The sequence below is a fragment of the Astyanax mexicanus genome, chromosome 6 (assembly GCF_023375975.1).
Source record: "Astyanax mexicanus isolate ESR-SI-001 chromosome 6, AstMex3_surface, whole genome shotgun sequence".
Taxonomy (NCBI): domain Eukaryota; kingdom Metazoa; phylum Chordata; class Actinopteri; order Characiformes; family Acestrorhamphidae; genus Astyanax; species Astyanax mexicanus.
In genome coordinates, this window is record NC_064413.1 from 54,460,411 (window position 1) to 54,477,513 (window position 17,103).

At 39.0% G+C, this 17,103-nt stretch overlaps 1 protein-coding gene across 3 annotated transcripts in view; it reads left to right on the forward strand.

Moving 5' to 3' along the window:
- Positions 1–361: 361 nt before the first annotated feature.
- rnpc3 (RNA-binding region (RNP1, RRM) containing 3) overlaps positions 362–17,103 on the forward strand; it is a 35,862-nt gene continuing 19,120 nt past the window's right edge. For 2 of the 3 annotated variants that reach the window (XM_022666620.2, XM_022666621.2), the window contains exons 1-7: positions 362–607; positions 2,222–2,381; positions 4,464–4,511; positions 4,614–4,723; positions 4,905–4,997; positions 11,102–11,213; positions 13,602–13,670. In XM_022666620.2, coding sequence (XP_022522341.2) covers positions 2,226–2,381; positions 4,464–4,511; positions 4,614–4,723; positions 4,905–4,997; positions 11,102–11,213; positions 13,602–13,670 — 588 coding nt within the window. In that variant the 5' untranslated portion in view covers positions 362–607; positions 2,222–2,225. Of the gene's footprint in view, positions 624–2,221; positions 2,382–4,463; positions 4,512–4,613; positions 4,724–4,904; positions 4,998–11,101; positions 11,214–13,601; positions 13,671–17,103 lie in introns of all 3 variants that reach the window. The other variant, XM_022666622.2, reaches the window with a different exon arrangement.

Here is a 17,103-nt window from a genome sequence, read left to right on the forward strand (position 1 = left end):
GTGCCTTTTATATCTTTTATTGGGTGACTGATCAAACACTGACATCTACTGGACCATCCACATAACCGCTTCTTCTTTAGTAGACGTTTGTGGGCGGAGCTAAAATGAAAGACACTCGATGTGAGCCAATCGCTGATGTCTAAAAAGGACCCTCTCTCTTTTTATCCAATCGTCTCTTAATATTTTAAAGCCTCTAAGAAAACCGCCTGCAGACATCTAATCACATCATCAGAAATGTTGTGACGTTATAAAGAAACGCCCCCTGCTTAGCCAATCAGGTGTCAGTATTTGGAAGTCAACCAATCAGCTGCGACTGTGTTTCTTTCGCCCCGCTTCGTGCTGTGTAGGGTTTTTAGGATGTAGGCTTAGTCCCAAATCGTTGACTTATATGTACTTTATAGTGCACTAAGGGACTCAGTGAAAGTTGGACTGCGTAGAGTTTAGTGCACAGGGTGTATGTAGTGTGGATGGCGGCTTATTGGGATCGAGCCCGCCGTGCTTCAGTAGCTTAGCCGGTTAGCTTAGATGTAGATTTAGCTGTTGGAGACTCCGGCGCTGGATAAACTTCAGTTTTCATTACATTTTAAAGCGGATATTGTTTTAAAAGGCACGTAAACGGATAAGTGAGCTTAATTTTATTATGTTTTATGCATTTATTAGTGAGGTTCAGTGAAAAAAACACTATTAGCGTTAGCATTAGCTCCATTTCTCATTGGTTTGTACTGTACTGTTTGTTAGCTTAGCATTAGCTCCGTTTTCCATTGGTTTGTATTGTAGCATTAGCTTAGCTAGCTAGGTTTGGTAAGTTTTAGCTAAACTAGTCCATCAGAATGATGATAAATAAACATATTACTGTATTTAATCAGCTTTATAACAGCCTAAACAATAATAACATTGATTAACACTTTTTCTGTCAATTCTGTTGCTCTACTCCCTCAAGTTAGCATAAGCCAAACACCTAAAACTAACTTTTACCATCTTGAAAACTAAACTAAAAGCAGAATATCACCAGTTTTATTGTTTTAAGCAGATCTAGAGCAGTGTGTTTCTCAAACCTGGCTTTGTAGCCCCACTGTTCTGCACTGTTTAACTAGTGTGTTCTTGCTCCCAGCAGCACACCTGATCCTAATGAGCTGATTTACAGTCAATTAACCTGGAGATGTAGGTGTGTTAAAATGTGCAGGACTGTGGGCTACCAGAACCAGGGTTAAGAAACTGTATATACAACTCTGGAAAAAATAAAGAGACCACTTCAGTTTCTAAATCAGTTTCTCTGACTTTACTATGTACAAGTTTATGTTTAAGTAAAATAAATATTTTTGTTTTATTCTCTAAACTACGGACAACAGTTCTCCCGAATTCCAAATACAAATATTGTCATTTAGAGCATTTATTTACAGAAAATGAGAAATGGCTGAAATAACAAAAAGATGCAGAGCTTTCAGACCTCAAATAATACAAAGAAAACAAGTTCATATTCATAAAGTGTTAAGAGCTCAGAAATCAATATTTGGTGGAATAACCCTGTTTTTTTAATCACAGTTTTCATGCATCTTGGCATCATGTTCTCCTCCACCAGTCTTACACACTGCTTTTGGATAACTTTATGCTGCTTTACTCCTGGTGCAAAAATTCAAGTAGTTCAGTTTGGTGGTTTGATGGCTTGTGATCATCCATCTTCCTCTTGATTATATTCCAGATTGTAATTTTATTTTGGTAAAATAAAAAAAAAAATCATAATTATTAAGTGGTCTCTTATTTTTTTTTCCATAGCTGTAGTTTCTACCGTGGTTTTAGTCCAATATAAGTCTGCTGTTTGTGTGTGTGTTTGGTATATCAGCTGAGGTATTAATCTCCTGTGTGTAGTTTCAGTGCAGTATGAATTTACAGTGTGTATAAGTGTGTGTGTGGTTTTACAGCCTAACAGTAATTATTGGGGAGTGATTTTAGCCCAGTATGAATCTGTAGTGTTTGTCGTGTATGAATAACTGTAGCATGATCCAGTATAAATCCTCAGTTTGTGTAGATTTATAGTTTGACTGTAGTAATTGTTGCATGATGTTTTTAATGTGTAGTGTGTAGTTTGCGTGTGTAGTTTCTACAGCCTAACAGTGATTGTAGCGCATTATACATTTATGGTGTGTAGTTTTAATGCAGTATGAATATGAAGAATCTAAAACTCATACTGTGTTGTGTGTGTGTGTGTGTGTGTGTGTTACAGAGTGATGGCGGAGCAGGACGAGGACGTGGTGAAGTGTAAGAGGAGCAGGACGCTGATTGTGAGGCATCTGCCTGCAGATCTGAGCCGGGAGGAGAAGGAGGATCTGCTGAAGTATTTTGGAGCTTCTGGTGTTCGAGTCCTCTCAGTTAAAGGCCCTTTAGTAAGTCTGCATTACAGCAGAGTTAAGGACAGTTTCCCAGACCCTGGCTTAGTCTTAAAAGAGTGATCAGTGGTGATTAAGATTTTCCTTAAACCATGTCTGGGAAACGGACCCTGTTCTTATTTCACTGTGAAGATAAGTAGGTGACTAAATGACAAGGTGTGTCCAAACTTTTGACTGGTACTGTATATAAAACCTTGCATTGTAACCAGTTTCACCTTTTTAAAAGCAACCCAAGAGCTTTAATCTTGTCCCTCTTGTCCTTTTCTTATTGAATTGTTGCATCATTGGCAAATTGTAACAGTGTGATGCTCATTGCTTTCTTAAACACAGCAGCACAAACCCAACTTTTACATCAGAAATAAAAAGAATAGTAAATAAAATTAATAAAATAACATTGCACCTCCTTCACAGTGTGAACCAGCAGGTCAGCTTCCTCTGCTGAGAAGCTTTCGACATGTGTAGGTAGCTGCGCCGTTAAAATAGCAATCCGCCAGAGCACAAGTCAGAGCTCACCCGACTCTTAAAGGAAATGATGAGCATGTGAGACACTGATTGGTTTATTATTTCATTAATTAAGAGAATTAGCTGCAAAAGTTGTACTTTTCCCGTCATTATGATAGCAAAGACACACTGATAACACTGACAGCCTATGTATCTCTAAAATAGGGCCATATTTAGGACTTTTTCTTTTATTCTCACAGGATTTGTGCAGTAATTCCAGTATTCATTTTTTCCAGTAATACTTGTTTCTGTCTGATAAATACAGGGTTCATACGTCCATGAAAAACCTGGAAAAGTCATGTAATTTGAAAATAACAGCTTCCAGGCCTGGATACATTTTGTAAAAATAAAAATACACAGAAAGCTTCGGTAAAATCATGGAAAGTTGCAGTCTACAAACATGTGTTTCCATTTATTGACTGAGAAATACTATTTATCAGCTATTTATCAGAGTTAATTTAGTAATATAGCCCTATACACATTGGAGCTCTCAGAATCTAACACACATTTTATTATTATTGCAGATTAGGCCTGTCACATTAACTACATTATTGACTTATCGTTCAATAAATTGACATGACTTCAATCATTTTAATAATCGTGATATCGTCCACCTTTATTAGGCACCTTTATTAGGAAAGATGTCCTACATCAACACCCAAAACAAACTTAAAGACATATATTAACGGCCCAGTGTGGCTCTAGTTGCGTCAGCGTATCTCTCGAGTGAAGGCTAAGGCAGGGTCTTTATGCTGGTTCAATGCGGCCCAACAATAAAAGATGCAGAGCTTTCAGACCTCAAATAATGCAAAGAAAACAAGTTAATAGAGTTTTAAGAGTTCAGAAATTAATATTTGGTGGAACAACCCTGGTTTTTAATCACAGGTTTCATCATGCATCTTGGCATCATGTTCTCCTCCACCAGTCTTACACACTGCTTTTGGATAACTTTATGCCACTCCTGTCCGTCTTCCTCTTGATTGTATTCCAGAGGTTTTCAATTTGGTAAAATCAATCATGGTCCCTTATTTTTTTTTCCAGAGCTGTAGTTTCTACAGTGATAAAGTGATTTTAGTCCAATATGAGTCTGCAGGTTCAACGAGGCCCAGCCTGGACAGACCGGGGATGAATGTCACTTCGCAAAATTAGGTGCAGTGCCAAAATTAGGTGCGTGAACAGGAATAGAACGTTTATTGTCTTTAAAAGAGTTAATTCCTTTGTTATGATATTATGTTATCATTTTATTAGTGCTAAGTTAATGGTCTAAAAATGGCAACAATATGGTTTATCGCAATAATTTCTGGGACAAAAAAAAAATTTGTTTGCAAAAAATTGTTATTGTGACAGGCCTAGTCAATAGTGCTTAAAGAAATGTTTATTTTTGTCATGAAATTTTGCCTTGAAAACATGGAACAGTCCTGAAAAAGTCATAAAAATCTATCGGTTAAAAAGTGTATAAACCCTGTTAATAATAAATGCTGAAAAAATACCCCCAGTGTGTGTCTTTAGTTCGATGACTGTAGTTGACTTGTGGTTTGATCTCCTGATCTCCTGACCTTTGTGTTTTCTTTTCCTCAGAAACACACAGCTTTCGCCACTTTCTCCAGCGAGATTTCAGCCTCGAAGGTAAAACTCAGACGTCCTCCAGTTCCTCTGCTGGATCTTCCTGCAGATTTCAGCGATTTCACTCTGCTTAAACATGACTTGATGTCATCTTTCCCCCTGCAGGCACTGAAGAGGCTTCATCAGCTGAGGATTCTGGGTCATACGCTCGTCGTCGAGTTTGCAAAGGATCAAGATAACGTCACTGTGCCGAACAGTTCAGCAGTTCCGGACAGGTAGGCAGAACCGAATCAATACTGCCAGCCTTTTTTTATGCCTCGGGGCAGAAACTCAGACTCGTCTGAAGTTCTTTAGGCCATCGATCTCTGAAGAAATCTTCTTGAGCTTGAATGCTCCGGATCGTTTCTTTTTTCATGAGAGAGAGAAGCCTGTGCAATTTATAATTTCCCATTTTAGGGGAGCTGATCAGAAAGCTGGAAAAGAGAAAAAGGAAAATCAGCAGCATCCGAGCGTTCCTCTCATCGATAACAGCATCGCTCCAGCACTCGGGTGAGTAAAACTCTCTATATACACACACAGTACTGAAACTGACAAGCCACGTCTTAATTTATATGAAAGATGTACTGAAATGTAAAACTGAAATGTGTTTATCTTAGTAAATATGTAAATTGAACTTGTGTTCTTGGGGTCATTTTGACTGAGCACCTACTTCTTGGCAGAATAGCCAATAGGGGTGGGCGATATGCTGCTAAAATAATATCACGATATTTCATGGTATTTTCGCGATAACCATATTGGAAAAAAAAGTAGATACTAAGTATACTAAGCATTATTATACTATAGTGCACTAAAGTGTTTTCTTTTAGCCACATTATTATTAATCAGTATATTTAAAGAGTGATAAAATGAAACAAATTTTGTACTTATTATACTTTAATTGTATAAAAATAGTACAAAAGTCTTACTTTTTAAAATTATTCTAAGTGTTCTTAACTGTACTAAAATGGAGCTATTTTAAATATACTTAAGTAACATTTAAACTACTTAATCTATGTAACCCCATATTTTAAATATACTTACAGTAAAATTATAATTACAACTGTATCACTATTATACACCAGGTATATTAGAAATGTACTTAGAATTAAGGTTAAATATATTTACATTAGAGTACAAATATGCTTCTTGTTCCTGTCTTTTGTGAGTAGCACACTTCTAGTATACTTCATTGGGTATAAAAATATATATTTTAATATACTCTAATACAATTTTTAGCATGTTACAAATTTACTTTAAATTTTCTATTTGTTATTTAAATGTCTTCTTTAACACTGTATCCTATAATATACGTATATTTCTATTTTCCAATTACAATTACAGATCATTGAAATACATTACAACTGTTATAGTAATGTAAGACTTTTGTTTTGCTTTAGACTTAAATGATGTTCCTTATACAATTATAACATCAATACAAAGACAGTTCGGTTTATTAAATAAAATGCAGGAAATAATCATTAGGGGCAGCCCTAAACCAGAATAGGCAAAATAGCCTAGCCTAGCAAAACAGACTATTTTCAAGAATATCGCTATTATCACAATAATATTATTATTTTATTTTATTTTATTTATTTATTTATTTATTTTTTAATCGTATCAAACTTTTTGGCAATATTATTGCGAATGAGACAATTTAGTGCAGGAGACCCCACCCACATATCCCACAGCTCAGTGCTGTATTCTTATAAAGCTTTAGACCTTCTATGTTCCTTATACAATTACAACAATCGCACAAAGACAGATTGGTTCATTAAATAAAATGCTGAAAATAAAATTTCGCTTTTTCCACTTTTTTTGACCGATTAGTAATTGTTTAATTGACCGAAAAAAATGACAGATTAACCGATTCATTTACTAAAAAAAATCAACAGATTAATCGATTAATTGACACAAAAAATCTAAAAAAATTGTTGTTTGCAGCTCAAAAACAAATGCAAAATAGAATACTTCCAAGAATATCGCTAATATCATGATGTGCCAGAATTTTTGGTGTTATCATTGCTTTGATACGATACATGACAGCCCAGAAAAATTGAATAATCTAAATTTATCTGGTAAATTGAATACACTAAATTTCCCAGACAATTGAATACTCTAAAAATTGATCTGGTGTGTGCGTATATGTGTAAAAGTGTGTGGTATGTATGTAAGTTTGTGTGTGTGTGTAAGTGCGTAAATGTATGTATGACTGTGTGCTCAGATATGGATTGGCACTCTGTCCTGTGTAAATGCTGTAGTGCTGGATGCAGTCCTTCAGGTGTGCGGTTGTTTCCGGTTGAGAGTATGCTGTGCGCTATTGGCTGCCGCTTCTCACCGGTGTGTGGAGGAGTGTCGATGTGTGCTTGTAATGCTTGTGTGTAAAAATGTGTAAATTGTAAAGCATCCTTGGGTTTCTAGAAAGGCGCTATATAAGTTGAACTTCATTCATACTGCACACAAACTATCGTGATACAATATGATCTCAGTGTTTTCTTACACCTACAGTAGCGTCAGCATTTTGGTCTTTGGTACACCTGTGGTCCGTGTAGCACCACTGCTTATGGAGAAGTAGAGCGATTTTGTGTGTGTGTGTGTTGTGTGTGCGTGTGTGTGTGTGCGAGCAGCTGACTGTCAGCAGCAGCCTCATGTCCAATTACGAGCGAGTGTTTTGCGGTGGCTGCTCGGCGCTGACAGCCCTTCTGCTCATGCCATTTGGTGGCAGCAGGTGGCATTTGATAAAGAGGCTCGGGGCTAAGATACAATTTCAGCAGGAGTAGTAGAGTCACCTCACCTTCAATCACGCCGTGCTCCGACACCTTTATTTATTTATTTATTGTTTCAGCGCGGGCCTGCCGCCGCTCCGAGCGCGGGAGCGTGAACGCCAGTGTGTGTGTGTGTGAGAGAGAGAGAGAGAGAGAGAGAGAGAGAGAGAGAGTTATCGCTGCTGGAGAAAGCCTCAGTTTAGGCCCGGCGTAACCCAGAATGATCAGCCTGTCACACCGACACTGACACGCCACCTCAGACAGAGAGAGCTCATCTTCTCCTTTCAGACCCGTCAGAGCTGCACTGTCGCTCTGAACCACTTTATCAGGCCCGGACTGATCAGGCCGTGTGTGTTTTATAGCAGTGATCAGATTCACCTGTTCTGTACCTGCTGCACAGTAAAACAGTTTCACAACAGTTTTCCCAAATCAGATCGACCCTGTTTTTCCACAGCCAGGCCTCTGTAGCGTGTGCAGCATGTGGGTTTGCATTGTCTTGTTGTAATGAATGTGTGGACCTCTTTGTAAAACACAGACTGTATATAGCTGGACAGAGCATCGTCTTTCAAAAGTGAAGCCACCACAGGTCGGGCGCCCCCTGCTGTTCGGTTGCAGAAAGCTGTGTAACCCCACCCATCCCCATAGGTTTCAATGGCAAAACAGAACAACTTTCAATCACGTTTTTTTCTAATATACTGTAATTCTACCTCCATTATTTAAATGCAGCAGCTAGTGTAACCTCTGCTTATATTGTCAAATTTTTATATCCCCACATAATTCGTTCTAAAAACGTTATTCAGCTCTATTCAAAAAAGGTGTGGTTATGGTAAAAGGGCTGCTTATGGGCGGGACCGATAACAGACCGTCAGCTCCGCCCCGCTCTGCAGCCTGTGACCTCGAGGCAGCCCTCAGGGGCGGGGTTATTCAAATGAGTAGGTTGCTATCCACAGTCTTTCTCCCTCCTCTGGGCTCTACTGCGCAGACTCGGGTTTCAGGATCGCCAACATGGCGGAAGATTTTGGCTTCATTTTCATTGAATGAATGGGAACGGAGACACGGCGTCCATCTTTTTTTACAGTCTCTGGTAAAACATATGGGGCCCTATTATACATTCTGTGTAAGATGCGTCACGATGCTCTTTCCTATCTTACACCCCGTCAAAAGTCTATTTTTACACCTCACAGTCAATGCTCAGAGTCCATTCCTATAGGTGCACCTATAGTAAATGTGCAAACCCGACTTTTAACTTAACAATAAACAGAATAAATAATAAAATAACTTATAAACTCTCAAGAAAACTTTTTTCACATGGTCCTAATGGGGTATTTTGTGTAGATTAATAAAATGCAATTTGGAATAAGGCTGTAACGTAACAAAATGTGGAAAAAGTGAAGCGCTGGGAATACTTTCCGGATGCACTGTATCTTAGTTTTGCAATTAGTTCAATGTACAAGATACTATGATTAATAGTAAAATGTATTTTAAAGTAATTTTGTGTGCACATTAATACATGTAATTTCCTAGGGACAGAAATGGCACCCATTCGGTGGCATGGCTCACATAGTATGTGAGTGTCATGATTAGTTTAGTGACTGTATGGTGTTTGAATAGGCGTTTACAGAGCTGCTTCCTGCCTGTGAATAGAGGTGTATTACTGTTGACCCCATGTTTTGAGTGTGTAGGCCGATAGAGCTGTGTAGCACTGATTCACTATTATTTCACTGAGTTTAAAGGATTACAGTGCTCTGTACTTACGCTCAGACTGTAATAGCTCAAAGGAAGCGCTGTGTTTAATTAATACAGAATAAACCTGATTCTCCTGCACTGAGAGGTCATGGTCATGTGATGAGAGGAGTCAGAAATATCACTCACAGTCTGAATTTTGCTTACTGTTTATTTATTTGGATATTTTTCAGATATTTTCACTAAAATGAGCCACACAGGTGAGCTGTAATACACTCATTATTAAAAAAAAAAATAGTTACGCACACAGAAGAGGTGAAGATTGTGATGCTATTTATGTTTTCAATATGCCAGTATGTGTTTTATTAGTAACATCTATCCATTAATGTGGACAAGATGTATGAATCTTTATATATTCCAACTACAAAAATCCTATGATTTTCCCAAAATTCGCTTCCCACAATTCCCAGAGTTATACAGGAGTTTCAGTTTAGTTCTCCAGCACCGGGGCTGGATTAGCATTAGCCGCTAACAGCTATTTTCCCGTTCAGAGGTGAGTATTATCGGCCTGTAGCCTTCTCCTAACCCTGGCTAGCACTGCTGGGGCAGTTAGCCGCTAATGCTAATTCTCCAGCCTTAGAGATATATGTGTAGATTCACGCCAAGCACTCGTTTGACTTGAAAAGAATGTTTTTTAAATGCAGTTTTGTTCGCTTAGCTTAGCTTAGCTTAACTTCTCTCACTCGCACTGTCTCTCACCAACTCGTGCTGTCTCTCTCATTTGCACTCTCTTGCTAAATCGAACTGTCTTTTTCTCACTCCTTCTGTCTCTCTCTCAATTGCTCTGTCTTTTTTTTACTCACGCTAGCTCTTGCTAACTCGCGCTGTGTTTCTCTCTATTGTTTTGTCACTTTCACTTGCTCTCTCTCTCTCTCTCTTACTCATTCTCTGTCTCTCACTAACTCACGCTGTCTCTCTCAGTTCTTCTCTCTCTCTCACTCATTCTGTCTCTCTCACTCGCTTTGTCTTTCCCTCCTTTGCAGTCTCTCTTTCTCACTTGTTCTGTCTCTCTCTCGCTGGCTATGTCTCTCGCTAACTTACACAGTCTCTCACTAACTGTGCTGGTTCTCTCTCACTCGTTCTGTCTCTCACTTGCTCTGTCTTTCACTAACTCACACTGTCTCTCACTAACTTGCACTGTCTCTCTCTCACTCGCTGTCTCTCGCTAACACACTGTCTCTCACTAACTGCGCTGTCTCTCTCTCACTCGTTCTGTCTCTCACTTGCTCTGTCTTTCACTAACTCACACTGTCTCTCACTAACTTGCACTGTCTCTCTCTCACTCGCTGTCTCTCGCTAACTCACACTGTCTCTCACTAACTTGCACTGTCTCTCTCTCACTCGCTGTCTCTCGCTAACTCACACTGTCTCTCACTAACTGCGCTGTCTCTCTCTCACTCGTTCTGTCTCTCACTTGCTCTGCCTTTCACTAACTCACACTGTCTCTCACTAACCTGCACTGTCTTTCTCTCACTCGCTGTCTCTCACTAAATCAGGCTGTCTCTCTCTCACTTGTTCTGTCTCTCTCTCACTCGTTCTGTCTCTCTCTCTCTCTCCATCTCTCCCTCTCTGTCTCTCACTCCAAAATCGGAATTTGAAAATGCCAAATTTAATGTGATTTTTCAGGGCTGGTTCTTTAACACATTAATAAATAATTATAATAATAGTTAATAACGGAACAAATAACAGATTGCAAAACAGTGCAGATCACTGGGGGCGAAAGGAACAGCAATTAATACGATTAATTTAGATCAATTCTTCACATGCATGTAATAAATTTGTTTATCTGTTTTAATTGCCTGACAGCACTATTTTTTTGCTGTTCACACTTTAACAAAAACGACACACCTGACGTAAAAAAAATAGAATTTACCTGCTGCAACATTTACGTGCTGTGTGAATGAATGTAGCCTAAATTAACATGGGAAGATAAATGCGGTATCCAGCCCCGCCCTCAGTCTGTATCTCCCTGTAAGCACCGATGGGTCCATGTCTACACTTAAGCTTTGCTGCTATTTTGAGGAAAGTTCCTCACCCCACCTGCCTCCCCTCTCCGAGGCTAAGCGTCTGGCGGTGTCTGCAGTTCACAGTGCTTTTCTTCCTTCACAGGTTGAAATTTCAAACAAATCCCACACTGAAATATTTATACCCTCCTCCTTCAAGTGCGATTGTGACAAACATCACACACACTCTGCTCAGCGTGCCCAAGTTCTACGTTCAGGTGAGTACAAGCTGATCTTTCCTTCTGTTCTTCCATTTTCATTTTGTTCCTGCTTGTGTAAGAGTTATTCAGATACACGTTCATGCATTTTAGCTGTCAGCTGTTTCTTTAAAGGGCCTGTGTTTGACATTTGTGTGGTTTTATGCAACACTAACAGTTTATTTATACATAATTTTATGACTTTTCTTAGTTTTCTCCTTTAAAAATCTGGACTAGAGTCTGGGCCAGGCTTTGTGTATGTGTGTTACATAGTATTCTGTACTGTATTTTAGTATTCTGTACTGTATCACTGCAGTTTTGTGGGTGGAGTCTCCCTATACTTGGCACTGATTGGTTTGTAGAGTGCTGTCCATTCGGTGAGTTGCCTTTCCAGGTGTTGTACCAAATTCTCTCTCCTTGCCAGAATCCGAGTATCTCGCAGCAGAAACAGTGTAGAACAGATTATCCTCCGATTCCATTTATTTTTGTATTGAAATAAGGGTTAATCTACAGTTACAGTAGATACAGAATCACCAGCACCATAATCTGCTGTTCTTTTTCTTCTTCTGTTGTTTAATGGGCGATGATAGCCTGACTCAACTTCCTATAATTTATCTAAAAGTCCAAACCAGACTCCTCGGGCCCTGTCTTACTCCTTGTGCAAAGCATGTTGAAGTGCTCATTGCTATCTTACACCCCGTCAACAGTCTATTTTCACGCCTTTCAACTACATTGTTTAAACAGCAGCAGAGCTTCTGAATATATCTACACTGATGGGCGTGGTGGTCTGGAAATGAGGTGTGTTCAGGTAAATTTCTGATGTATTGCTATCTTTATCTTGGCAACAGAAAACACAGGAGCTCCACTGACTGAATACAATCTAGACAGACGTGAACACTCAGATGTTCATTGCTATCTTGGCATTTCACAAACCCATAGTGCATGCCAGTTGGCAAGTATGCATAATTTTAAACCAACATATTATCAAATATAATTATGAACATCTCTCCACATAAAATATTCCAGGGTTCTCAGATTAAATGCATTAAATGTGTGTGTGTGTGTGTGTGTGTACATATATACACAGCTTTTATTTACTATTGGACAGAACTAAATGATAAACATAAATATTAAGACATTGTCTCACCAGCCACGGCTCATACTGCACCTCCTGTCATTCTTGCTGAGCATGGGACTGACTATGAGCCCAAAAACTACAATTCCCAGCACTCTACGGACTACAAACACAGTGACGTCACTGCACACGTGCCGCAACATTGTGACGTGACGCCAATTGAGCAGGCTGCATCTTCGCACACACACACACACACTTTCAGGCTAATGGCTTATTCAAATTGCGATTTCAACTTAAAAACTATTAAGTCAGAGCGCACCTGACTCTTAAAGGGAGTGGCAAGTGACACACTGATTGGTTTATTTCACGCTACGCCCAAAATTAACCACACCCATTATTAATTAAGAGAATAAGTACATGACTTTAGCTAATTTTGAGATGGTGGAGAAGGTGTACTTTTCCCATCGTTATGATAGCAAAGACACAACGACACACCCTAAATTAAACTACATGGTGCACAATTGATGGTTCACCTATAGATCAATAAAATGTCCCAATAAGTGTTTTAAAGTGTTCAGAAATCATGAAAAGCTGTTGTTTTACAGGAAATAAAGTTGTAGTGTCCCTTTTTTAATGCAGCATGTTTTAAATTGTCAAAGTTTAAACAGAAAACAGATCCAGATACTACTCTAAGAGTGACTAAATGTGTTTTTCATGTTGTTTTTCCATGCTATAAGCTCTTTAATATTCGTGTAGTATTTTTATTTCTCTTCAGGAACGGCTCAGGCTTCATGATCTAATGTTGAAAGACATGTTGAAATCCTATTTATTAGCAGGAATATCTTTACAATAAGGCTGGGTTTGAGGTATTTATTTTGGTTTTATGACTCAGATCCACAGTCTGAGGATGAAATGACACATTTCTGGATTGGATATTTTGAGGAAATGATGAAAACGCGCTGGTGTGGGCGGCGTAACTCCCAGATTTAACGTTATCCTTCCAGCCGAGCTGTTTGTTCCTGTTGGTGGAGTGAGTGCTGGGGAAGGGGCTGCAGTATCTCCTCGGGCGTGTTGGTGGTGCTGTTGCGCTGCAGTGGGAGCGCCGGCTGTCAGTAAGTGAGGGTTTGAGAGCGGCGTTTAGCTCTGAGGCTGGAGGAAATCTATTCCCACGCAGCAATCTTGGCTGCATATGGAGGCAGGGTCACAATTACTGTTTGTGTGTGAGAGACGGGGAACAGCAGGTGTGTAGAGGCACAATAAAAACACGGACGCTCAGCGAGAAACGTCTTCTGCTGCTCTGAACCAGCTGAGTGTTTGAACTTTCTCCTCCACAGGTTCTTCACTTGATGAATAAGATGAACCTCCCGTGCCCGTTCGGACCCGTCACCAACCCCCCACCAGTGGTAAGCTGGGAGGAACCCACTGTTAGACTGTTAGAACCTCTGCTGCACCAGATTCTCAATGTGTTTAATGCTTTATAACAGCCTGTACACACCACACACACACACACACACACCCAGACGGCTTACAAATACAATTGGTGATGTTAGCTGCTTGGTAATGTTAATTCTCCATTCCATTCAGAGTCTCGCTACACTCTACTGTTTTTAATCTAATCTAAATACATTAGAAAATCACTAACTTATATGTATTTTTATGAGATTTTAAGCAATAGACGAACACAAACCAGCACATGTTAGCATAGCCAGTTAGCTAACTCCTAGTTAGCTCCTCTGGCTCGTGAAGGTACAGTGCTGGCCAAAAGTATTGGCACTCCTGCATTTCTGTCAGATAATACTCAATTTCTTCCAGAAAATGATTGCAATAACAAATGCTTTGGTATTAATATCTTCATTTATTTTGCTTGCAATGAAAAAACACAAAAGAGAATGAAAAAAAAAGTCAAATCAATTATCATTTTACACAAAACTCCAAAAATGAGCCGGACAAAAATACTTGGTAGCACAACCTTTAGACAAAATAACTGCGAACAACCGCTTCTGGTGCTTTTTGAAGTGTGTTTTGGGTCATTGTCCTGCTGGAAGACCCATGACCTCTAAGGGAGATTCAGCTTTCTCACACTGGGCCCTACATTATGCTGCAAAATTTGTTGGTAGTCTTCAGACTTCATAATGCTGTGCACACGGTCAAACAGTTCAGTGCCAGAGGCAGCAAAGCAACCCCAAAACATCAGGGAACCTCCGCCATGTTTGACTGTAGGGACCGTGTTCTTTTCTTTGAAGGCCTCGTTTTTTCCCTGTAAACTCTATGTTGATGCCTTTTCCCGAAAAGCTCTACTTTTGACTCATCTGACCAGAGAACATTCTTCCAAAACGTTTTTGGCTTTCTCAGGTAAGTTTTGGCAAACTCCAGCCTGGCTCTTTTATGTCTCTGGGTCAGAAGTGGGGTCTTCCTGGTGTAGCGGCTCAGTGGTTTAATACCTGGTGCTAATTGAGATGTTGAAATATTTTTTTAATTGGGCGCCAGTTATTAAATTAATTTAATTAGATTAATTAATTAATTAATTAATTAATCAAATTAATTAATAACACAAGACATCTCAGGGTGTGGTTTCTACAGGTGACAGAAATTTTCATAACCAAGTTATCCAGAAAAACACACTGAAATGACAGGTTTTGTAAAATAAAAGTATTTATTAAATCACACAGATATGAGTAAATAATTCATTAAAAAGTCATAATGTAGCCATTATATATCAAATCATAGTGTAGAATAATAAATGAGAAATAAAAGAACAAACACGTTATAATGCTGACATGAAAGGAATAGAGATTAATAGAACTATTAAGTGAATATTTCTAAATAAGGGTCTAAATGTAATGAGGTCAAACTAATCAAATGAGAACACTAAAATAAGTAGATAAGTAAGATATTTTACGGCCTACAAAGATCATCCCTTTCGCCAAATAACTAAAAATTAATCTATACTAAGAAGAGAGTTAAGAACAATAACCAAACTAGACTTGACCAACCAAAACACCAATTACTGAGAGAAATACCCAAACTGCCTTACTCTGAGACGTCTACAAAGGGGGGTCCCCATCGGTTCGGTCCGCTGTTTAAACCTCTTGTTCGGCTGACATCCTGCACCCCTAGAAGGTCCGGTGTGGACCCATCCGCAGGGTAAAGATGGTGCTCTTGTGGGCCAGCGGCGCACCTGGACGACACCCGCTTCTAGTCTCTGCACAGGGAAGGCCTTCCCTGGAGCTGGATCGGCTGGCGTACTCTCTCGGTGATCCGTCGGTTGGTCTAGTTGGTTTACTGAACTATATTAACTATCTTGGCAAGCAGGAGAACTCCGTAGATCATAAAATAGCCTAGTTATTTAACCTAGGATAGCTAATATTAATATACTTGAAGATTAAATGCACTAGTCTAAGAAAACTAACTTAAGATGACTACACTAACAGTCTATCCTTTTTCCATCTCAACTACATCTTCTTCTCCTCTCCTCAACTCCAAACTGAACTGAACTGCAAACTCCTCCAACTGGCAACTCTAAACTGGCAACTGAACTGTGTCTGCCCAGTTTACTATTAGTCTCTGTGGCCTGTTTGGCCCCTGAGCTATGATTGGCCCTGTGGCCCAAATGTCTGTGTTTTGATTGGTCTAGGAGCAATTTCAAACTTTGGTGGGGATTCACAAAGGGCCATAAACCCCCCCCCCTCGCTCACATGGTCAGCATGCTTCAGCATTTTTCTAATAGATCAAACCAAAAGAAAACTCAATTAAACAGTGGATCAAAATACCTTTTTCAGCATATCAGTTTGTGAGGATAAATTCAGGAAACAAACAATCTTACAATTGAATCACAATAAATGTAATATATATATATATTGCCCACAAACATGTAATATTCAAGATAATCTTAGAAATACAACGATGGATGGTACTCTGTCAGAAAGAGATCAAGAGTCATGATATTATTTAAACCCAATTAAATCACTTAAAAGATAATACATGGTTAAACCACTGATAACCAAATAAAGCTAAATTATCAAATGCTAGTTAAACCTTGTTGATTCAGACTTGAATGTGTAGGAGAATTTAATCAGGACACATCCAAACACATATACCATATACCAGACACATATACCATTATCTAGTAAACATTCTATAAAACACCTTTTTTATATAGTCAATATATATGTATTTTAAGCAAAATCTTCTCAGTGAGAAATTCCTCTTCTCTGCTGAGTGTTTAGATAAGCGGCTGGTCCTTGCCTGTCTGAATTTACGACGGTGGGGGAGGTTGGTGAACAGAGAGAGAGACACACTTACAAACGGTCAATGGAATTTCCAAGCTTAGAACATTTCTCTTAATTTCATTAATCTTATTTCTAAGTGATTGTAGAAATAACTAGGCACAAACCCCTAAATTGGTATAATATTTGGTGAATTAACAATTTCCAAGGAATTAATTAAGTTTTGACACTCTCTTAAGTCCCGTAGTCCCGTCCTTGTCCTGGTGATTGTGCTGTTGGCAAAACCACAATTGTGCACAGTTCCAGATGTTTAAACATTAACGGTCCTAAATCCAGATTTACGACTGACAGCGTCTGAAGGAATGTCAAAAAAGAATTTAAAAATGTTTACCCTGACTTGCATTTAGGGTTCTCGAGCGAGGCTGAGTGAAGAAATAGTCAGGAAATGTCATTTTGAAATTTAAGGCTGTTTGAAAAAGATAACTCCAAGGCTTTTAGAGTGTTCTGGGGGTTGAAGTTTCCTTATAGGCCGTAAAGTGGGGGTAGTGTGTGTGTCTGTGTGTAAGCAATGAAGAAATCCTCTGGTTAATCCACTACACTGGGTATCCTA